Raw genomic sequence first — 25,519 nt, 5'->3', positions numbered from 1 at the left:
CCAGAAGAATCTAAGGCAGAAGTGGCCTCAATCTAGCTTGATGGAGATGCAATCCAATGGTACGATTGGTATGAAACTTTCCACGAAGTTCCTTCGTGGGAGCAGTTCAAAAGAGGGCTTCTTGTTCGCTTTGGCCCATCCGAATATGAGAATGTTGATTGCTAGCTTGCCAAAATTCGTCAGACTTCTATAGTGTTAGAATATCAGAGTAGGTTTGAAAGATTATCAAATCAAGCTAGAGATTGGTCGGACCGATAACTTCTGGGTACATTTATTAAAGGGCTTATTCTAGAGATCCGGTGTGAAGTTAAGGCTCGTCAACCTCGCACTATGATAGTTGTGATCTCATTTGCACATCTACATAAGAACAAAAATAGCAAGGAAAGATCGGTAAGGGATTTGTACTATGATAAAAAGTGGAGTATGAAGCACCGATGTAAACAAGTGCAATTTATGATGATTGAACAAATTGGAGAGGAACCAAAAGCTAAGAATGTGGACTTTAATCATGAAGGTATAAATTCTAATGAAGATGTTGGATCTACCATACATACAATGCATGTATTAATCAACTACTCTAACCCGCAAACTATTTAAGTTGACGGAACTCTGGAACATTAGCTTATTATAGTTTTGATTGATATTGGTAGCACTAACAATTTTATAGACAATAAAACAGTTGGTCGATTGGCCCACCACATTGAAGGTTATGATAAATTCGAAATAAAGATCGTTGATGGAAAAATTTTCACTTGTGATAATAAATGTTCAAAGATAAAAGTGATTATACAGGGCCAAAAGTTTTCTACAATGATTGCTACACTGAAAGACCGACATATTGCTTATACTATCAAAAAGTGGAGACCATACTTACTTGATCAACGGGTTATGATACGTTACAGATAGCCTATGATTGAAATGCTGAAAGAGAAGCTCCCCGGGTTTGATGTTGCTTAGCCTTGAGGACAACGCTGATTTGAAGGGGGCGAAATTATTAGGATCCCTTTATTTTCTAAGCTTTTCAATAATGTTTATTGAGTATGTTTAATTCAGTTAGAGTCAAATAGAGTTTATTTAATATTTATTTATTATTAGAGTCTAAGTCCTAGTGGACTATGGGTGGAACTGTATAAATAGTGATGTAATCATTTATCTTGGAAAATCAATCAATCAATCAATCAATCAATTAATTAGTTAATCAATGAAATGTTATTCCACTCTATGGATAAACCTTAGGAGGCTGATCCCCTCGAAGCGATCACTATCATTCCCTTTTCTCTCATTTCTTCCACGATAAGACCTTAGGGTCTTATCATTTGGTATCAAAGCCTTATCATTTCTTTTATTTCTTTTACAATAAGACTTTAAGGTCTTACCAGGTTGCCCCTGCGGTCGACGTTGCAAGTAGCGGTCGCTCGCCCGCGGGCGAGCGTTGTGCGCATAGGCAGTGCCCGCTGGTGCCACCGCTTGCGCGCCACAGGCGATTCTTCTTGCGGGCGGTCGGCCCCCTACGGTTGTAACTGCGCATAGCAACAGTTGTTGTGTGCAGCCGGCCAGCTTGCCTACGCTGCCTGCCCATGCGAGCGAAGTGGTCGCAGGCAGCGCCCGCGGATGGGGCACTTGCAGGCTGCCAACCCCTTCCTCACCGGCCACAGGCCTGCTGCAAGTAGGCTGCCACTGCAGTGGCTGCATGCACGCAAAGGTCAGCAAGCTACCATCTGCGAGGGCAGTAATAGTTGATGCCCTTTCTCGCTTTTGCGTCAACGATTTTAACATCAAAAGAATCTCCAAAACACAACACACGCAGTTTAAAACTAATCTATCACACGAACAACCTAGCTCTGATACCACTGTTGGGAAATCTTTGGGGGCAACATCACATGCGCAGCGGAAAAACAAAAAACAAAAGCACCTATTCTCAAAGAGATGTTCGTTGTCGTGCGAAGATTGGTGTGCAAAATCTACGAAATAGAAAACCACGTATAGTAAAGATTATGTTGCATAGGGAGATCATATATCCCTAAATCCTTGCAGATCTCTAGGAGAGAGTGAAGGAGATCAAGTGCCCTCCTCTCTAGCGGTGATCCACACAGTAGGGCTGCGACGACGTTCCTCAAAACTCTAGGCCTGCTTTGAGGTGGAGAGTGGGAGAATAGGAGAGGCAAGCAAAAGCTCTGGCCTATGAACCACTAGATGCCTCCTATTTATAGAGGTCCCCTGTCAACTTAACCCTACTAGATCCTCCCATATTGGGTATTGGATCTTCATCCAACTACCCAAGTCTATTAAATTAGTGGATCTCTATCCAATAATCTCTCATGAGCTTTTATTGGATCTCATCCATGGGATCCAATAATTCAGGGGCTTATTGGATATCTAATAAGATAGGGCTCCGGCGGATATCTCATATCCGAACCTCTACTTATCGTAACTCCTACCATATGTGTGTGACCCTCTAAGCTCAATATCGAGCTGGCCGTGAGTCATACCTGTCAGAACTCCTTCTGGCTCAATGAATTATTCTCTCCATAATAATTCACTCGACTTATCGATTGTGGACGTACTAGGCCACTACGCCGTTGTCCCCAGACGATACAAGGGAATCCAATCCATTAGACTCATCTATCCTCAATTACCATATACCTATAGTACTTCATCCATATAATATCTCAGAGACCATATACCGGGCATGGTGCTGTCAAACCCATACAGTTTCTTCTCGGGTCTCAAGTCTAAGAACTAGATACACCTCTAGAACTACGGAATCGCTATCTGACAATAAGGTATCATCAACCATCCAACATTCCGTAAGCAGATCAATTAGTAAACTCATTCTCCAATGAACACATGAACTGTATCCCTAGTGTCCCCACACGAGTAGCTATGAGACCAGCTACATCCATTATATGGACGGGTATATAGTACACTAGTTTGTCCGGTTATCTTTATGTCCCTCTCGAGTTACCTCTAATCGGGATTATTTAGGATTTGTGTTTAAAGGCGAATTGGTCTCATTATCGTGATCTCGTCACGATTCGATTCCCATTGCACATATCCAAGGACATCACAATATATATATATATATATATATATATATATATATATATATATATATATATATATATATATATATATATATATATATATATATATATATATATATATATATATATATATATATATATATATGCATATATGCAATAGTCAATATAAATTGATAAATGCCAAAATATAATAAGCAAAACGACTGCGTGTCAAGTCACACATGCCATCACTAACGTGATTGGCTTGCTGGGCACCTATGACTAGCAAGTCCTTCATGGAGAAGTGTCTAGATAACCAAGCTTTTATTGTAGATAACATTCCTACATCATTTACAATGATTAGGATGTCATCCACATATAATACTAAGAAGGTGTAGCACTTCCGGTTACCTTTCTGTATACACAAGGCTTATCTTTGTTCTTATTAAAGTCGTAGGATCTAATCGCCTTATCAAATCTTATTTTTCAACTTCGGGAAGCTTTCTTCAGGTCATAAATGGACCAAAGCAACCTATACACCCTATTTGGGTAGCCTTTAGACACAAATCTCTCAGGCTATATCATATATACCTCATCCTCGAGGTTGCTATTGAGGAATACAGTTTTCACATTCATCTGTCAGATCTTATAATCAGTATGCTGCAATGGCCAATAGAATTTGGATGGATTTTAGCATGGCTATAGGTGAGAAGGTTTCGTCATTCAACACCTTGCTTTTGACAATACCCCTTAGCCACTCGCCTTACTTTATAGGTCTCTAGCTTTCTATCTACTCTGATCTTCTTCTTGAAGATCCACTTGCAATTGATGGATATAATACCCTCGGGTGCATTAACTATGTTCCAAACTTTGTTGGAGTACATAGAATCTATCTCAGAATTCATGACTTCTTGCCACTTCCCGGAGTCTATACTCGTAGTAGTTTCCTCGTAGATCTGAGGATCAATATTGTCAACATTCTTACCTCTAATATATCCCATAATTCCCTTAAGAGAATGAGATATTCTATCGGACCTACATAAAGTTGGAACTTGTGTGCTAGGTACATGAACAAACTCGGGCTGTGAAATGGTGCTTGAGCTAGGTTCTCTAACCTCGCTCAACTCTATCACACTCCTACTATCTCTACTAAGAATGTGTTCATTCTTAAGGAACACCGCTCTCTTAGCTACAAAGACATTTTGGTCCTCGACATAATAGAAATAATACCCATAAGTTTCCTTGGGGTATCCCATGAACTTGCATCGCTTCGTCCTTGATTATAACTTATCGTGGTTGTCTTTTTAATGTAGGCAAGGCAGCCCCAAATTTTAATAACATTAAGATCAAGCTTCTTCCTTTCTCATATCTTATATGGTGTAGATGTTGGGAAATCATAGGGGGGGTGACATCATATGCGCAGCGGAAGAACAAGAAAACAAAAATCCCCGATTCCCAAAAAGATGTTCATCGTCGTGCGAAGATTGGTGCGCAAAATCCGCAAAAGCACAAAACTGCGTATAGAGATTGTGTTACCTAGGGAGATCGTATATCCCTGTTTCCTTGCAGATCCTTAGGAGAGGGTGAAGGAGGTCAAGCGTCCTCCTCTCTAGCGGTGATCCACACAGCAGGGTTGCGACGACGCTCCTCAAAACTCCAGGCCTACTCTGAGGTGGAGAGGGAGAGGAGAATAGGAAGGGCAAGCAAAGACTCTAGCCTATGAGGCTGTGAATCCCTCCTATTTATAGAGATCCCGTGTCAAAACCCTAATGGGTCCTTTCCCTAGTGGGTATTGGATCTGCATCCAATAAGACAAGGGCTCCGTCGGATATCTCATATCCGAACCTCTACTCATCGCAATGCCTACCATATGTGTGTGACCCTCTAGGCCCAATATCGAGCTGGCCGTGAGTCATACCTGTCAGAACTCCTTCTAACTCAGTGAATTATTATCTCTGTAATAATTCACTCGACTCATCGACTACGGAAGTACTAGGCCACTACGCCGTAGTCCCCAGACGATACAGGGGAATCCAATCCATTGGACCTGTCTGTCCTCAGTTACCATGTACCTATAGTCCCTCATCCATCTAATATCTCAGAGACCGTATATCGAGCATGGTGCTGTCAGACCCATACGGTTTCTACTCGAGTCTCGCTCTAATCGGATTCTCCCGGAGAACTCTTTCTCTCTCAACCCGAATGACCCTGGCCAGGGATTTGTCTGAGCAAGAACACATAGGATATTCCTCTCATGACGCCGAGAGTGGATGATCCTCTATCGACACTCAATAGCCCTCGTAAGGTCGACTACCACTCCCAATGACCAGCTGTACTAGATCTGGGAACAGCCAAACCTATAAGTCTGGTATCAAAGAGTGGAGCACTCATACAGGACATCCTTGGTGTCTCAAGTCTAAGAACCAGATACACCACTAGGACTACGGAATCGTTGTCTGACAATAAGGCATCATCAACCATCCAGCATTCCGTAAGCGGATCAATCAGTGAACTCATTCTCCAATGAGCACCTGTACTGTATCCCTAGTGTCCCTACACGAGCAGCTATGAGACCAGCTGCATCCATCATATGGACGGGTATACAGCACACCAGTCTATCCGGTTATCACGATGTCCCTCTCGAGTAACCTATGACCGGGATTATTTAGGATATGTGTTTAAAGGTGAATCGGTCTCATTATCGTGATCTCATCACGATCCGATTCCCATTGCACAAATCCAAGGACATCACAATATATATGCATTTATGCAATAGTTATAAAGTGATATACGCCAAAATATAATAAGCAAAAAGATTCTGTATCAAGTCACACGTGCCATCACTCACGTGATTGGCTTGCTGGGCACCTATGACTAGCAATCTCCCACTTGACCTAAAGCCAATCACCTATGTGTCTGATCCCCATCAGACCCCTGTGACGCTCAAAGACAAAATGAGACAACGGCTTTGTCAGTGGATCTGCAATGTTATCTTCGGATGGAACTCTTTCCACTGCTACATCTCCTCGGGTTACGATCTCTCTTATAAGCTGGAACCTCCTCAGAACACTTCTGATAAGACCCGGGTTCCCTTATTTGAGTAATCACCCCATAGTGGTCGCAATATAAGGAAGTCGACTTGTCGCTATCTGTATCGACTCTCAAACTCCCTCCTTTGCTGCATCTAATGCGGTAATGTACTCCGCCTCTGTGGTCGAGTCAGCAGTGGTATCTTGCTTGGAACTCTTCCAGCACACTGCTCCTCCATTCAAGGTGTACACATACCCTGAATTCGACTTGCTATCATCGACATCAGACTGAAAACTTGAGTCAGTGTAGCCTTCAACCTTAAGGCTATTACCTCCATATACTAGTAAAAGATCCTTAGTCCTTCTCAAGTACTTAAGGATACACTTTACTGCTTTCCAGTGCTCCAAGCCTGGATCCGCCTGATACCTGCTCGTGACACTCAGAGCATGCACTATATCAGGCCTAGTACATAGCATGGCATACATGATAGACCCTATTGCTGAGGCATAAGGTATCATATCCATGTTCGCCCTTTCTTCTGGAGTCTTTGGGGACATACTCGTAGAAAGCGATATCCCATGTCTCATCGGTATGAGACCTCTTTTAGAATTTTCCATGCCAAACCTTTTGACAATAGTTTCTATGTACCTGGACTGGGACAAGCCAAGCATCCTTTTGGATCTATCTCTATAGATTCTAATCCCCAAGATATAAGATGCTTCTCCTAAGTCCTTCATGGAGAAGTGTCTAGATAACCAAGCCTTTATTGTGGATAGCATTCCTATGTCATTCCCAATGATGAGGATGTCATCCACATATAACACCAAAAAGCTAATAGCGCTCCCACTTACCTTTCTGTATACACAAGGCTCATCTTCGTTCTTAACGAAGTCATAAGATCTGATTGCCTCATCAAATCTTATGTTCCAACTTCGGGAAGCTTGCTTTAGTCCATAAATGGATCTAAGCAACCTACACACCTTATCTGGGCAGTTCTTGGACACGAATCCCTCAGGTTGCATCATATACACCTCCTCCTCCAGGTTCCCGTTGAGGAATGCGGTTTTCACATCTATCTGCCAGATCTCATAATCATAGTGTGCTGCAATAGCCAATAGAATTCTGATGGATTTTAGCATTGCTACGGGTGAGAAAGTTTCGTCGTAGTCAACACCTTGCCTTTGACGATACCCCTTAGCCACTAGCCTTGCTTTATAGGTCTCTACCTTTCCATCTACTCCGATCTTTTTCTTAAAGATCCACTTGCAACCGATGGGTACAATACCTTCGGGTGCATCAACTAGGTTCCAAACCTTATTGGAGTACATAGAATCCATCTCAGAATTCATGGCTTCTTTCCACTTCCCGGAGTCTATACTCATAATAGCCTCCTCGTAGGTCTGAGGATCAATATCCTCTACATCCTCTGCTCTAATATGTCCCACATATCTCTCAGGAGGATGGGATACTCTATCAGACCTGCGTAAAGTTGAAACTTGTGTATTAGATACCTGAACAGACTCGGGCTGTAGAGTGGTGCTTGAGCTTGGTTCCCTAACTTCGCTCAACTCTATCATTCTCCCACTGTCTCCGCCAAGAATGTGTTCCTTCTCAAGGAACACTGCTCTCTTAGCTACAAAGACCTTTTGGTCCTCGAGATGATAGAAGTAATACCCACAAGTTTCCTTGGGGTATCCCACAAATTTACATCGCCCTGTCCTTGATTCTAACTTATCGGGGTTGTGTCTTTTAACATGGGCAGAGCAGCCCCAAATCTTAACAACCTTAAGATCAGGCTTCTTCCCTTTCCATATCTCATATGGTGTAGACACCATCGACTTAGTTGGAACTCTGTTCAGAAGGTAAGCTGCGGTTTCTAGGGCATATCCCCAGAATGAGATGGGTAGGTCAGCGAAACTCATCATGGACCGTACCATATCTAATAATGTACGATTTCTCCTTTCAGAGACACCATTGAGCTGAGGTGTATAAGGAGGTGTCCATTGGGATAATATCCCATGGTCCTTGAGGAAGTGAGTAAACTCTGTACTTAAGTATTCACCTCCTCGATCTGATCGAAGAGTTTTGATACTCTTTCCAGTCTGGTTCTCCACCTCATTCTTATACTCTCTGAATTTCTCAAAGGCCTCGGACTTGTACTTCATTAAGTACACATATCCATACCTTGAGAAATCATCAGTAAATGTAATGAAGTAGGAGTAACCTCCAATGGCATGAGTTGACATGGGTCCACATACATCACTATGTATGAGTTCCAACAACTCAGTGGCTCTCTCTCCAGTTCCACTAAATGGAGAGTTGGTCAGTTTTCCACGAATGCAAGGCTCACAAGTTGCATATGACACATAGTCGAATGGATCTAGATATCCATCATTTAGCAACTTTTGAATCCTTCTTTCATGGATGTGACCTAGCCTACAATGCCACAGGTATGCACTGTTCAACTCATCTCGTTTCCTTTTGGACACATTTATATTCATGATATGTGGAGTGGTGTCTAACATAAATAAACCATTATGCAATGTTCCTTTCGTGATGATCTTATCATCTAATAATATCGAACAACCATTGTTCTCAAAAACAAATTTATATCCACTAACTGTTAAACATGAAATGGAGATAATGTTTTTGATAATAGAAGGAACAAAATAACATGCATCTAATGCAATAAAAGCTCCACTAGGCAGATGTAGGGCGACCTCGCCAACAGCTAATACAGCAACTTTTGCTCCATTACCCATCTTGAGGTCCATCTCGCCTCTCTCTAGTCTCCTAGGCCTTGCCAGAACCTGCAACGAATTACATATATGATAAGCACTACCGGTATCTAATACCCATGTGTTATCATAAGAGTCTGACAAATGGAGACTGATCATGAATGTACCTGAAGCTTCATCAAGCTTTTGTTTCGCCCTTTCTGCAAGGTACTCTTTGCAGTTTCTCTTCCAGTGCCCATCTTTACCACAGTGGAAGCACTGGCCTTTGTCCTTTGTTGGGTCTTTCTTAGCAACCTTTGCTTTACCTTGTTTGCCCTTGCCCTTTCCCTTCTTAAGGGACCTTTCTGCTTTCCTTTTCTTTCTGGTCTCACCAGTGTAGAGAACTGGCTTCTCTTTCTTAATAGTACTCTCTGCCTCCCTCAACATATTGAGGAGCTCTGGGAGAGTCACCTCAAGCTTGTTCATATTAAAGTTCATTATGAACTGTGAAAAGGAATCTGGTAGGGACTGAAGCACAATGTCCACACACAAGTTATCCTCTAGGACCATTCCTAGACCTGTGAGTTTCTCTATCCACTCAATCATCTTTAGGACATGGTTCTGAACCGGTGTCCCCTCAGTCATCCTAGCGCAGAAAAGGCTCTTGGATATCTCATATCGTTGAGTCCTTCCCTGTTCCTCAAACAATTTACGGACATGTAGGAGAATGGATCTGGCATCCATCTTTTCATGTTGTCTCTGTAACTCTGGAGTCATAGAGCCCAACATATAGCACTGAGCAAGAGTGGAGTCATCAATGTACTTCACGTAGCGAGCGATCTCATCCTCGCTTGCCCCTTCTTCGGGCGTAGGCATCACTGTATCAAGGACGTACACGATTTTCTCCGCTGTGAGAACAATTCTCAAGTTACGGAGCCAATCCGTATAATTTGGACCAGTGAGGCGGTTGACATCAAGTATGCCACGTAAGGGATTTGAAAGCGACATTTTCTGAAAATAAAGATGTAGCAAAAATGAATAACATGCAGATTTTGCAAGAAATAAACTATCAAGATATGGACTTCTATCTTAATATGCTCCCACTATTTTACTAACGAGTCACGCGACACCCTCAGCACGTGAAACGGAAGTCTCCGGCAGACTTCTAATGGGGATCAGGATCCAATCAGCGTCTTAGTGTAACCTCGAGGGACTCGACCAATCACACTAAGCCTAAAAGGTAGACAACTCTTGCCGATCACAACTCCTTGTGATTCCCGTCCTGTTCGGCCTCCGAATCACCATGGCCTCGAGGGACTCGACCAACCATGATGCTCGGTTAAGTCAACACCTTCGTTACAAGATGAGTCTGATTTGATGATATACCCTCGAGGGACTCGACCAAGCATATCATGCCCTCAGGTCACCGGTGACATCTCTATGTCGTAAGCAAGATAGCGAATCGCGATATAGGTGAGTCTCGAGGGACTCGACCAACTCAACCTACACCGGGATTCGGTTCCTACTCATAACGATGGAAGGCCACGTGGGTCAATCTAATTGCCTCACGTTTACCGACTTAATATTATCGAGAGATGTTTCTATGATTTGGTCTCCTAATATGACATGTCACACATATACATATTTAATATATATCTACATCGCATGCAAATATATATACATATCTAGTATGTATATAAGCAATCACACCAGATGATCATGGACCACAACCTAATATGATTAGGCCCGAGCCAGTAGGCCTAATCACTCACATCAAGATCTATGTGTGCAACGGTGCATCTCCATGCCTTGTGATCGTCCATCTCGTCCTCGTCGGTTCCGTCGACATCTTGATGCATCTCCATGCATCACGATCGTCCGTCTCGTGGGTCCCGCTATGGCATCCACGCTCCCGCTGCGCCTCCTCATGTGATTACAACTTAATCATAGGCACGCAGGCCCGACAATAAACGAGAAATATAATGGAGGTTCGCAGACCTCAATAATAATAATCACAAGTACACACATCACACGGTCCATGATCATCCGTCCACTCATCATACATCACATGTATAAATAATCATCATCATGTAGGACTACTAGATAATAATAAAAATAATAATCAACTAAACCTTTTAATTAATTAATATTTTCTGAAATCAGGGATATATAGGGAATTTCTCAATTCCTAAGGGTATTTTCGTAATTTGGACAAAAGACAGAAACTGGAATTTCTCAAATTCCGAGGGGGCAAAACTGTCTTTTTGCCCAGAAAACCCTAATGCCCTTCTCCCCCTTGCTGCTGCGCGCCGCCGCCGCCACCCTGCTGGCGGCGGCCTGTGCGGCGAGGGCGAGGGCACTGCCCTCGCCTGCAGGTGGCACGCCCGCTGGGGTCGCTGCCGCTGCAGGTGGGCGCGCCCGCGGGCGCCGCCGCCTCCGCGGGCGGTTCTGCCCGCGAGTCAGCGCCCGCAGGTGGTGCTGTCTCGCTGGCGGCCGCCCCTGCGGGGTTTTTGCCCGTGGGAGCAGCGGCCACAGGCGCCGCTGCCCTGCGGTGCCTCAGCCCGCGCTGCTGCCCCGCGGCGCCTCTGCCCGCGGGCTCAGTGGCCGCAGGCGCTTCTACCGAGCGGGCTGCCAGCCCCGCCGGCCGCAAGCCTGCTGCAAGCAGACCGCCGGCCGGCTGCTGCAGGCACAGCGCTTGCGCATGCGCCGGCGCTGTGCTGCCTGGCTGCGGCTGCGGCTGGCTGCAGGCATGCAGATCGAGGGCAGCAACTGTTGCTGCCCTTCCTCGCTTTTGCGTCAACGATTTTGACGTCAATATTCTTCCTAAACACAACACACGCAGTTCAAAAACCAATCATTCGCACGAACAACCTGGCTCTGATACCACTGTTGGGAAATCATAGGGGGGGCGACATCATATGCGCAGCGGAAGAACAAGAAAACAAAAATCCCCGATTCCCAAAAAGATGTTCATCGTCGTGCGAAGATTGGTGCGCAAAATCCGCAAAAGCACAAAACTGCGTATAGAGATTGTGTTACCTAGGGAGATCATATATCCCTGTTTCCTTGCAGATCCTTAGGAGAGGGTGAAGGAGGTCAAGCGTCCTCCTCTCTAGCGGTGATCCACACAGCAGGGTTGCGACGACGCTCCTCAAAACTCCAGGCCTACTTTGAGGTGGAGAGGGAGAGGAGAATAGGAAGGGCAAGCAAAGACTCTAGCCTATGAGGCTGTGAATCCCTCCTATTTATAGAGATCCCGTGTCAAAACCCTAATGGGTCCTTTCCCTAGTGGGTATTGGATCTGCATCCAATAAGACAAGGGCTCCGTCGGATATCTCATATCCGAACCTCTACTCATCGCAATGCCTACCATATGTGTGTGACCCTCTAGGCCCAATATCGAGCTGGCCGTGAGTCATACCTGTCAGAACTCCTTCTAACTCAGTGAATTATTATCTCTGTAATAATTCACTCGACTCATCGACTACGGAAGTACTAGGCCACTACGCCGTAGTCCCCAGACGATACAGGGGAATCCAATCCATTGGACCTGTCTGTCCTCAGTTACCATGTACCTATAGTCCCTCATCCATCTAATATCCCAGAGACCGTATATCGAGCATGGTGCTGTCAGACCCATACGGTTTCTACTCGAGTCTCGCTCTAATCGGATTCTCCCGGAGAACTCTTTCTCTCTCAACTCGAATGACCCTGGCCAGGGATTTGTCTGAGCAAGAACACATAGGATATTCCTCTCATGACGCCGAGAGTGGATGATCCTCTATCGACACTCAATAGCCCTCGTAAGGTCGACTACCACTCCCAATGACCAGCTGTACTAGATCTGGGAACAGCCAAACCTATAAGTCTGGTATCAAAGAGTGGAGCACTCATACAGGACATCCTTGGTGTCTCAAGTCTAAGAACCAGATACACCACTAGGACTACGGAATCGTTGTCTGACAATAAGGCATCATCAACCATCCAGCATTCCGTAAGCGGATCAATCAGTGAACTCATTCTCCAATGAGCACCTGTACTGTATCCCTAGTGTCCCTACACGAGCAGCTATGAGACCAGCTGCATCCATCATATGGACGGGTATACAGCACACCAGTCTATCCGGTTATCACGATGTCCCTCTCGAGTAACCTATGACCGGGATTATTTAGGATATGTGTTTAAAGGTGAATCGGTCTCATTATCGTGATCTCATCACGATCCGATTCCCATTGCACAAATCCAAGGACATCACAATATATATGCATTTATGCAATAGTTATAAAGTGATATACGCCAAAATATAATAAGCAAAAAGATTCTGTATCAAGTCACACGTGCCATCACTCACGTGATTGGCTTGCTGGGCACCTATGACTAGCAGTAGACACTACCGACTTAGTTAGAACTTTGTTCAGAAGATAAGCTACGGTCTCTAGGGCGTATCCCCAAAATGATATAGGTAGGTCGGCAAAGCTTATCATGGATTGCACCATATCTAACAGTGTACGATTCCTCCTTTCAAATACACTATTGAGTTGATGTGTATAAGGAGGTATCCATTGTGATAGAATCTCATGGTCCTTAAGGAACTGAGTGAACTTTGTACTCAAGTACTCATCTCCTCGATCTGATGGAAGAGTCTTGATACTCTTTCTAATCTAATTCTCCGCTTCATTCTTATACTCTCTGAATTTCTTAAAGACCTTAGACTTGTGCTTCATTAAGTACACATGTTTATACCTTGAGAAATAATTAGTAAAATTAATAAAGTAGGAGTAACCACTTATGACATGAGTTGACATTGGTCCATATATATCACTATGTGATATATTTTGGTCAGTTTTTCATGAAAGAAAGGCTTGCAAGTTGCATATGACTCATAATCAAACGGATCTAGATATACATCCTTTAGCAACTTTTGAATCATCCCCTCATGGATATGACCTAGCCTATAGTGCCACGGGTATGCACTATTCACCACATCTCGTTTCCTCTTAAACATACTTATATTAATGATATGTGGAGTTGTGTTTAACATAAACAAACCATTATGCAATGTTCCTCTTGTGATGATCTCATTATCTAATAGTATTAAACAACCATTGTTCTTAAAAACTAATTTATATCCACTAACTAATTGTCAAACATGAAATGAAAATAATATTTTTGATAATAGAAAGAACAAAATAATATACATCAAATGTAACAATAGCTCCACCAAGTAGATGTAGGGTGACCTCACCAATAGCTACTGCAGTAACTTTTGCTCCATTGTCCATCTTAAGTTTCATCTCGCCTCTCACCAATCTCCTAGGTCTTGCCAGAATCTATAACGAATTGCAAATATAATAAGCACTACCGGTATCCAATACCCATGTGTTATCATAAGAGTCGAACAAATGGAGGCTGATCATGAATGTATATGAAGTTTCTCTAACCTTCTGTTTCACTCTCTCTATAAGGTACTCTTTGTAGTTCCTCTTCCAGTACCCATATTTGCCACGGTAGAAGCATTGGCCTTTGTCCTTTGTTAGGTCATTTTTAGTAACCTTTGCTTTACTTGGTTTGCCCTTGCCCTTGCCCTTCTTAAGGGACTTTTCTACCTTCCTTTTTCTTCTGGTCTCACCAATATAGAGAACTGGCTTCTCTTTCTTGATAATACTCTTGGCCTCCCTTAACATATTGAGGAGCTCAAGGAGAGTCACCTCAAGCTTGTTCATATTAAAACTCATTATGAACTATGCAAAGGAATATGGTAGGGATTGAAGCACAAGATCCACACATAAGTTATCCTCTAGGATCATTCCTAAACTTATGAGTTTCTATATCCACTCAATTATCTTTATAACATGGTTCTGAACTAGTGTCCCCTTAGTTATCCTAGCACAAAAGAGGCTCTTAGATATCTCATATCGCTGAGTCCTTCCCTGTTCCTCAAATAATTTACAGACATATTGGAGAATGGATCTGGCATCCATCTTTTCATACTATCTCTATAATTCAGGAGTCATGGAGCCTAACATATAACACTGAGCAAGAGTGGAGTCATCTATGTACTTCATATAGTGAGCGATCTCATACTTGCTTGCCACTTCCTCGAGCATAGGCATCATTATATCAAGGATGTACGTGATTTTCTCCACCGTGAGAATAATTCTCAAACTGCAGAGCCAATCCATATAATTCAGACCAGTGAAGTGGTTGATATCAAATATACCACGTAAGAGATTTGAAAGAGATATTTTTTGAAAATAAAGATGTAGAATAAATAAATAACATTCAGATTTTATAAATAAATAAATAAATAAGATATAGACTTTTATCTTAATCTACTCCCACTATTTTCTCGTGAAACACATAACTCCCTCCAATATGTGAATCGGAAATCCCTTACCAGATCTCTAGTGGGGATCAGGATCCAATCGACGTCTAAACATAATCTCGAGGGACTTGACCAATCACGCTAAGCCTGTAAAGGCAGGCAACTCTTGCCGATCACAACTCCTTATGATTCCTATCCTGTTTGGCCTCCGAACCACCATGGTCTCAAGGGACTCGACCAACCATGATGTTCCATTAAGTTAACACTATCGTTACAAGATGAGTCTGATTTAATGATACACCCTCGAGAGATTCGACCAAGCATACTATGTCCTTAGGTCACCAATGACATCTCTATATCGTAGGGCAAGATAGCGAATTACGATATTGGTGAGCCTCGAGGGACTCGATCAACTCAACCTATGTTGATAATCGGTCCCTACCTGTAACAATGAAAGGCCATGTTGATCAATCTAATTACCTCACGTTTACCGATTTAATATTGTCGAGTGAGGAGATTTTGATTTGGTCTCATAATATGACATGTCACATATATATATATTTAGTATATATCTACATCGCATGTAAATATATATACATATCTAGTAGGTGTACAAGCAATCACAAATCACATGAGCAATCACACCAGATGATCATGGACAACATCTTAATATAATCAGGCCCGAGCCAATGGGCCTAATATGATCATACCCTAATCACTCACATCAAGATCGATATATGCAGCGGTGGATTTCCATGCTCTATTATCGTCTATCTTGTCCTTGTCGGTTTCGTCGGTATCTCGACGCATTTTCATGCGTTGCGATCATCTGTCTCGACCTCGTGGGTCTCGCTATCGCTTCCATGCTCCCGTTGCGGCTCCTCGTGTGATTATAACTTAATCATAGGTACATAAGCCCTATAATAAATGAGAAATAAAGTGGTGGCTCGCATGCCCCAATAATAATAATAATAATAATCACAAGTACACACACATCACATGATCCATGATCATCCATCCATATCGTACATCACATGTAAATATCATTATATAGGACTACTAAATAATAATAATAGCTAATCAAAATTTTTAATTAACTAATTTTTTTTCTTTCTAAAATTAGGGATATATAGGGAATTTTTTGAATTATGAGGGGTATTTTCATAATTTGGACAAAATGATACAATTTTGAATTTCTAAAATTCTGAGGGGTAAAACTATCTTTTGTCTAAAAAATCCTACTACCCTTTTTGAAAATAAAGATGCAACAAAATATTAATAACATACAGATTTTTGGATTTTATAAAAAATTAAGATATAGAATTTTATCTTAATATACTCCCACTATTTTCTCACGAAACACATGACACCCTCTAACATGTGAATCAAAAATCTATAGTAGATTTCTAGTGTGGATTAGGATCCAATTGGCATCTTGGCATGATCTCGAGAGACTCGACCAATCATACTAAGCCGAAAAGGTATGCAATTCTTACTAATCACTTCGTATGATTCATGCCCTTTTTGGCCTCTAAACCATCATTGTCTCGAGGGACTCAACCAACCATGATATTTGGTTAAGTCAATACTATTATTATAAGATGAGTTTGATTTAATGATATACCCTCGAGGGACTCGACCAAATATACCATGTCCTTAAGTCACTAGTGACATCTTTATGTCATAGGCAAAGATCTTAAATCCCAATATAGTTGAGCCTCGAGGTACTCGATTAACTCAGCCCATATCGAAAAATAATTTTCGCCTATAATGATAGAAAGTCGTGTCGGTCAATCTTATTGTCTCACGCTTACTGACTTAATATCATTATTAAAGAGGTTTTTCTCTGTTTCATAGTAAAATATAACATGACACATACATATATTTAACATATATTTACATCGCATACAAATATATATATATATATATATACACCTAGTAGGTGCAAAAATAAATATATATCATATATATACATAAACATCCACACCAGATGATCATGGACTAGGACCTAGCGTGACCAGGCCTGAGCTAAAAGCTTGGTCACAAACAAAAGCTCTATGTGTGTCTTGGCACATCTTCATACTCGGTGATTATTCGTCTCATCCTCATTGGTCCCGTATGCATCTCCATGCTCCAACCGTACCTTCTTGTGCAATTACAACTTAATCACAAGCACGTAAGCCCAAAATGTACATATTATATAAATAAAAAACTTAGATCTCATCAAGAGGAGGTATAATTCTTAGAGAGATAGAATTACATGTCAGATCTAATGAGAGAGAGGGAGGCTTGCAGGCTCTAATAAATAATCATATACACATATATACAATTATCACATATGCTCCATGATCATCTATCCACTACATACATTACATTTACATATACATATCCAACTAACTAGGTGATAATTAATTAAAATATTTAATTAATTAATTTTGGATTAACTCTTAATCCCTTAGGAAACCCTAGTGGCTAGTGTCTTTTGGCAGTTAGGAAACCCTGGCCGCTAGGAGTCCTTAGCCAGCTAAGACTCCCTAGCTGCTAGGACTCCTTGCTACCCTTAGCCAAGTGGCTCTTGGCCAAGGAGGGCTCTCGACTAGGGAGCTCTCGGCCAAGTGGTTACAAGTAGCCCTCAGCCAGGCTACTGGCCACACCCCCTTGCGGGCAAATTGCAGGTAGCAACCCTTGTTGCCTTTTCCTGGTATTTTCGTCAACTCTTTGATGACAAAGCCTTTTACCATTCAAATGTTTCAAATGCAAAAATATATACTGTTGTAATATGAAATCGATAAAAAAAATACAACTAGTTTACTTAAAAAACCGATCCTTAAGGGATAAAAGTAAGTATAAAACTTGAAATCACAAAAACTACACCAAGAGAGTGAGATGTTCTCACTTAGGGGAGCTCGTATATCCCCTAAAACTCATATCCTAGTCCGATGGATGAAGAAGTTCTTGTGAACTCCTCTCTAGCGGTAATCGACACGATGGATGACAATGGTGACACACCTCTTCCTCGCTATGAGTTCTTTCCTCGTGACAGTGCACCACCACGCAGTAGTAGTAAGTAAGCAGGGGTTGACTCTCTTATTGTCCTCTCATACTAGGGAGGGGGCTTATGGCAAAGGAGAGATGGGTGGAAGAGATGATGAGGTCGATCGCTCTAGGGGTCCAACTTATGATCCTTTGAGCCCCACTCCTATGTATAGAGAGCCCCTTCATGAAAACCCTAATGGATCCTTATTAATAGGTATTGGAACCTTATCCAATAACTCATTTAAGCTTCATGCTCTATTGGGTCTCACCCAATGGATCCATTAAAATAGGGGTAAATGAGACTTATTAGAAATCTCATACCCAATCCTCTATTCGTCGAGTCATCTACCATATGTGTGTGACTTTCTAGGCCCAATTACTGAGCTGGCTATGAGTTACACCCATTAGAACCCCTTCTGACTCAAAACTCCTTTTAACTCAGTGAATTATGATCCTCATAATAATTCACTCAACTCATTGACTATAGATATACTAGGCCACTAAACCATAGTCCCTAAATGATAAAGGGATATAATCCATTTGACCTATCTACCCTCAGTTACTATATATCTATTGTCCATCATTCATCTAATATCTCAGAGACTATATACTAGGCATGGTACTATCAGGCCCATGCGGAATCTATTCGAGTTTCACTCTTATCGGATTCTTCCGAAGAACTTATTCTCCCTCAATCCGAGTGACCATAGCTAGGAATTTGCATGAGTAAGAATATACGAGATATTTCTCTTATGATATCGAGAGTGGATGATCCTTTATTGATACTCAATTGCCTTCGTAAGGTTGGCTGTCATTCCCGATAACCATTTGTACTAGATTTAAAACTTTCAGATTTATAAGTCCAGTATCAAAGAATAAAGTGCTTAAACAAGGCATTATTGATGTCTCAAGTCTAAGGACTAGCGATACAACTAGAACTATGGAATCATTGTTTGACAATGAAGTATCATTAACTATTTAGCACTCCGTAAGCAGACCATTCAATGAACTTATTTTCTAATAAGCATTTGCACTATATCCCCAATGTTCTCACACAAGCAATTATAAGACCAATTGCCTCTATTATATGGATGAGTATATATATAGTACACTGGTCTATCTAGTTATCTCGATATCCTTCTCGAGTAACCTATGATCAGGAATATTTAGGATTTATTTTTAAAGACGAATTGGTTTCATTATCTTGATCTCATTATTATCCAATTTTTCATTGCATAGATTCAATGACATCACAATATATATATATATATATATATATATATATTCATCATGCAAATAGAGTGAGAAAATATCATTATTAATATTAATCAAAATAGATTGTATAGTGGATCACAAGTGTCATCATACACGTGATTGGTTTGCAAGACACCTATAACTAGCAAGTGAAGCTCTAACCAACATCACTCTAGTCCTTTATGCATAAAGTGTATAAGGGACTAGTTCATAAGTACGAAAGACTCATCTCAATTATCAACAGGGAAAAATATGTCTCTGACAAGTTGCAGCTACCGGTATGGCTCAAAATTCATAATGTTTTCCAAACGAGCAATTCGAAAGCTTACCGCTTAGATCTGAAAAATGCTTCCCAAAGTATTCTAACTCGACTATCCTCACCAAAGCCTCTTATGAAAAGTGAGTTAACCTTATTTAATAGAATAAAGCAAATCAAGTACTTAATGAAATGGCAAAAGCTTCCTTGGGCAAAAGCCAATTAGGAGTATGAAGATACCGTATGACATAATGAAGCAGTCATTAAAGTCTACAAACAAGCATTGATAAGGGTATCGATGGTTTAAGTGGGAGAGAATACCACTCACAATCATCACGTGCTCACAACACCTTCGTCAATGGATCATTCGTCACTTTTATTTGCTTGTACATATGTTTGATAACATGTTTTATCTTGTTTTTATATGGATGTAAAATATATCTCTTCTCACCATCCCCATAGTGTATAAGACAAATGTATGCATTTCGATTAGGGTTGTATTCTATGGTTATGATTCTACTAGATATGTCTTTTTCATTCCGTCGAAAATCGATTTTATGGTATAGACGCTTATGACCTCCCCCTCTATGCCGTGAGGTAATGATTCCTCTGGCATTATGACCTTTACTACAACGATGCTGTCCATAGATCAAATTATTTCGTGGATTGGATTTTACTTGACTGTTTATGGCTCCATTGCGTGTACTCGGGGTAGAAGTTTTGTATAAATGTATCGCCGTGTTATTAAGTATTTTGCTTTAAGTTCTTTTCTCTATAAGAGGTGGAATAGAATAACCCGGTTGAAGCGTAATGATCATACGTCTGTAATGCATTGTATGTCCCATAATAGGTCCCATTCTTCTACCCTTTCCTAGGAGTCGATAACTATTCATAGCTATTACCTTGACACCAAAGAAGAGTTCGACCCAATGCTTTATTTCTATCCTAGTTGATCCTAATTCGACATTAGAAGTATATTGATTGTTCCCCAATAACCGAATACTTTTTTCTGTAAATACTACATATTTGACTCATGTTTTTGTTGAAAAATATGAGCAAAAATAGTTTGTAGGGTTGTAGAGTGATCGCTCACCAGGTGCAACTATCCTAAAATGGCCCAATTTTTACATGTCATACCCTATTTTCTACGAGTTGTGGTGTAATGTGAAACGTCAGCCATCTTAGTACCTTAGAATCACAAGGATGATATAGGGTTGGATGGGGGTTTGGGATAGTGTTGGACGTTTATTAGATTTACAAATTCACATGTAAAGCATATGGGGGACTTGCTAATATGGCCGACACTCATGAGCAGTTGTTCATGAACTTGTAACTATTCATTTGCCTTATAAAGTCTTTTTTTTTCCTTTCTCTTTTTTTTTTTTTATCTTGCACACTAAGTGTTTGTTGGATTACTTATAAAGATTAAGGAGATATCGGGATTTGTTTGTCATTCATTTTCGAAACTAATCAATTTACTCTTTTATATGTATTTTGAGATTTAAGTAAGGTTACAACTAAGCTAACCTTTTATGAACAGATAATGCAATGGTGCCTTATGACAGTTAATTTTAACTAAATTTTGAATAAAATAGTGGAATTTCAGCCTATTTCATTATCGAGCACAAGTTTGAAACTTCTTTGCTTATACTATATGCTAATCATTAACTTATTATATATTCCCTATTATAACATACTTCAAAGAAACTGTATTCATGCAAGGATGCAAATACATTTTCTTTTTTGTTCAATGAAGGGAAAGAAATGGAAAAAAAAATCCTACACAATATTCATTCAGCTAAACTTATGAATGAACAAAAGAGATATACAGAAGGATCACCAAACACAACTTCATCTTCAGTGATGGAGTTTTTATTGAGTTCCATAAGAATCTCATCTAATGATATCTAAATATTTGTGTTATAATGAAGGCATGCTTTCATACAAGCTGTTGTTCTAAAGGAGGAAAAGATGATGACTTGTATCTTTATTTTCTATGACAGGGTGAGATCGGTGCAAATGTCTTAGTAGGCATCCAAGGGCCAGAGGAGGATACGCATGAATTTAAGAATCAAGCTCAAGAACTTGGATATGAGTTTACTTGTGAGATGAGCAATGAGTCCTACCGGCTGTTGATCCAGTAACTGGATCAAACATCCATGCCATTTCTTAGCATGAAAGCGAGGCCCAAGTTTCAAACCGAAACTTGCCATGACCATCTTAAGCTTCGCGGATGCTTCAAGAGGAGAAACTTCTTATGAATTCTGATCGTTCCTTAAAATTATTCTTACGGCTGTTCTGTTTTCTTATGTTTGGCCTGGGCTTAGTAGCATCATACTTCGGGTCCCAGTAGATATACGAATGCAGGGTCTTGCTCTATCAATTCTTGTGATAGGGTACTCGGATGAGAACAGTTCAATCCTTTTTATTGCTTGATCTTGCTATTTAGGGTCAATGAAGCTTCTCAGTAAAATTAAATTTCTATTTTCTGAATTTGATTACATCACCTAAACCTGTATATGATTTTGGCTTGAGAGGGCAATCTGACATTTGAGAAAGAAAAGTATCATGTCGTCTTATGTTCCTTTGTAACTTGTATGGTATGAAATAACTTGTCAGGTTCTAAAGCTCTGGGGGATTGAAGTGACACCATCATATGTCTTGCAGCAGGAACAACAATGGTTCTCTTCCTATGGTAACATGATGACCAAGCATGTGATACAAGGAGCTTTATTATCATGTTATTTTTATGATGGAAGAGCTAAGTGTTAGAAGGTGTCACCCAAAGCAGCAAGTTTTGGGACCATGTCATGCCATCAGAGAGGCTAAGAGTGTGAAGCTTAGCTTCTCATGCTTTTCATCCCAGTCCATCCAAGTTGGCAGCATAGCCTCTTGGACATATTATTTCCACTGCTCACTGTACACTCTCTTATCTTTTTCTTTCCAATTTGAGCTTAATAAAATTGTTGGTGACTTACTTTGTTCATGGAAATAGTATCTGAACCGCATCTTAGATGGTTTAGTGGAACACAAGGTGTAAGAATCTCATATTAGAAGATGTTTGGGAAATGTAAAGATGTTGTGAATGGTGAAGAGCTTTTTCTTCCTTAAACAGATAATCTAGTTATGCTTTGTAGCACTTAATAAAGTCTCAAATTAATCAGATTGAGTTGCCATTTCGTTTTTCCTGCAGCTGTAATCAGATTGGAGCTACAAAGCAATGCGACATGTCACAGTTTTCTTTGGCCAATGAGGTTTTACAAGCTTCATTCATACTCCCACCCCTCCTCACTTATGGCACTTTAACTACTCACCTTTTCATCACCCAACTCTCCCTCTATCGTCCTCTCTGCTCTTCTTAAATGCCTTCCCATCCCCCTCTATCCGTCATCACCAGTACTCAGAGTCTCCACAATATCTCATTTCACAACCTTTACCTCCTCACCACCCACACTCCACTCTCACAACCAGTAGGCTGCTGAAGGAGAGAATGGGTCTTCGGAGAGGTAGAACAGAAACCACCGTGATCCTGGTCTCCGTGGTGCATGTGTTGGCTGCAATGGTGGGGGTCTCCTCGGGCCAAGGCCTGGTCCCTGGTGTCATCATCTTCGGCGACTCCGTCGTCGACGCCGGCAACAACAACCACCTCTCCACCCTTGTCAGGGCTAACTTCCCCCCTTACGGCAGAGACTTCGCGCAACACTCGCCAACCGGAAGGTTCTGCAATGGCAAGCTGGCCACTGACTTCACCGGTAGGAAACTCTGTTGCTGTGAGTCTCCATTTGGATCTCAATGCCTTCAGTGAACACGTAACTCCCTGCTCATCTTTATCATCTGCCTGCAGTGGAGAACCTTGGATTTACCTCATACCCACCAGCCTACCTCAGCCAGGATGCCACAGGGAACAATCTCTTGCACGGTGCCAACTTCGCCTCTGCTGCCTCTGGTTACCTCGTCAGCACAGCAAACCTATATGTGAGTGCTTCTTGATCTTCCATGGCTGTAGCTGTGGCTATAATATGGCCATGACTCCTTTTTTTTCTTGGCAGCAAGCGATCTCTCTGACGCAGCAGCTGCAGTACTATAAGGAGTACCAGTCCAAGGTGGAGAGCGTGGCCGGGAAGGCCAAGGCGGCGGCCTTGTTCGCCGGTGCCATCTACTTGCTGAGCGCCGGAAGCAGCGACTACGTGCAGAACTACTACATCAATCCCCTGCTGAGCGGGAGCTACACACCCGATCAGTTCTCCGACCTGCTGCTGCAATCATTCACCACTTTTGTTCAGGTCTCCTCTCTCTCTCAACTAGACGAGGTTACTTGAGCAACAGAGTGCAATGAACAGAAGCATTCACGTAGCCACATCTACTCCCCATCACAGTCTTCTTCACTATACTGCTAATTTCTCAGTATTAATTGTGCCCAAACTATTCAATCTCATCCGACTAAGAATGATGTCACGCAGTACAAATGACCGTTCTTTTTGACCACATGGCTGTTGCCAGTACATGCACATAAAGATGAGGGCACCTACATTTACATGACCAATCTACTCCACATTAAGATCCTATTTAATGCCATTAAATTAAGAGCATGATGGTTGGATACCCAACATAAGTTGCGAATCTAGAACCATAAATGATCGAACAATGTTGGGAATTCAAGGTGTAGTATTAGCACGCTATTAGAGATCATGATAGGGAGCCATGCAAACTGGGAATCTCACCAAGATCTGTCAATGATAATGAACTGCTCCATGAGACAGAATCTGTACAACATGGGAGGAAGGCGTGTTGGCGTCACGTCGCTGCCGCCGATGGGCTGTCTTCCTGCAGCCGTCACCTTGTTCGGCGGCGGAACCAACGGCTGCGTCGCACGGCTCAACAAGGACTCGGTCACCTTCAACAAGAAGATGAATGCCGCAGCTCAAGCCCTCAAGAAGAGCCACCCCGAACTCAAGCTCGTCGTCTTCGACATCTACAACCCTCTCCTGGACCTGATCGACCACCCGGGAAAGAGTGGTACGTAAATCTTCTACGATACACAGTGATATCATTCCATAGACGTGCAAAGCTAGCGATTGAAGTGATGTGGTTGCAAGGGTTCTTCGAGGCTAGGAAGGCGTGCTGCGGGACGGGGACGATCGAGACATCGCTTCTCTGCAACGCGGGGTCCCCGGGGACGTGCAGCAACGCCACCGGTTACGTGTTCTGGGACAGCTTCCACCCCTCGGAGGCTGCGAACAAGGTCTTGGCGGATGCTCTCCTGCTCCAAGGCATCGATCTCATCTCCTAAGAATAACAAAGGCTCATCAGGCCTGTTTAGAGCAGAGTCTTGGATTCTCCTTGTCGTTGTTGTATTAGAGCTTCAGTAGAGTAGTACTGCGGTTGCAGGTGGTTGGCTTAACCACTGTTCTCGATTGTGATGGTGGCTTCACCCTCTTCTATTGTATGGTAGCTTGATGCCTTTAGATTGTGACTGTTCTTCTTCTTCTTTTTCTTCTTCTTCCGCTGATGAATACTTTTCATGGATGCTAAGGAGATCAAGATAGCTGCACTGGTGAAGATCCAATAACAGACTGATCAGCCACAAAGATCTTTTGAGTTGCTCTTGGTTTTGCAGCAAAGAGCAAGAGTAGCATGCAGAAATCTACATCTCAAATAGCTTTTGTGAAGAGTGATTTTGATTCGCTAATTGTTTTGGACAATCCTGAATGATCCACGGGTCATATCTAACCATTATGTCCTAGCATTTACTGTTAGAGCTAGCCTTAAAAAATTTACCACAAGGTAATTTTGACAACCCAACAAGACAATAAAACGGAAAGAATAAAAGCGAGACAAGAACACCAGATATACGTGGTTCGGTCAATTGACTTTGACC

At 41.8% G+C, this 25,519-nt stretch overlaps 1 protein-coding gene and 1 pseudogene across 1 annotated transcript; both read left to right on the top strand.

Annotated features, from left to right (window-relative positions):
• LOC135636388 (threonine dehydratase biosynthetic, chloroplastic-like) overlaps window positions 1-21,785 on the top strand; it is a 54,812-nt pseudogene extending 33,027 nt beyond the window's left edge.
• A 1,257-nt stretch (window positions 21,786-23,042) lies between these two features.
• On the top strand, window positions 23,043-25,106 carry LOC135635218 (GDSL esterase/lipase At5g03810-like). The gene is made up of 5 exons (XM_065146162.1): window positions 23,043-23,393; window positions 23,486-23,616; window positions 23,691-23,924; window positions 24,402-24,657; window positions 24,738-25,106. The coding sequence occupies exons 1-5, from the start codon at window positions 23,132-23,134 to the stop codon at window positions 24,929-24,931; spliced, it is 1,077 nt and encodes a 358-aa protein (XP_065002234.1). The 5' UTR covers window positions 23,043-23,131; the 3' UTR covers window positions 24,932-25,106.
• The last annotated feature ends 413 nt before the right edge of the window (window positions 25,107-25,519 follow it).

This window comes from Musa acuminata, chromosome BXJ3-4, assembly GCF_036884655.1.
Source record: "Musa acuminata AAA Group cultivar baxijiao chromosome BXJ3-4, Cavendish_Baxijiao_AAA, whole genome shotgun sequence".
Classification (NCBI taxonomy): domain Eukaryota; kingdom Viridiplantae; phylum Streptophyta; class Magnoliopsida; order Zingiberales; family Musaceae; genus Musa; species Musa acuminata.
The sequence above is the reverse complement of the archived record's forward strand: the minus strand, read 5'-3'. Positions and strand labels throughout refer to the sequence as shown.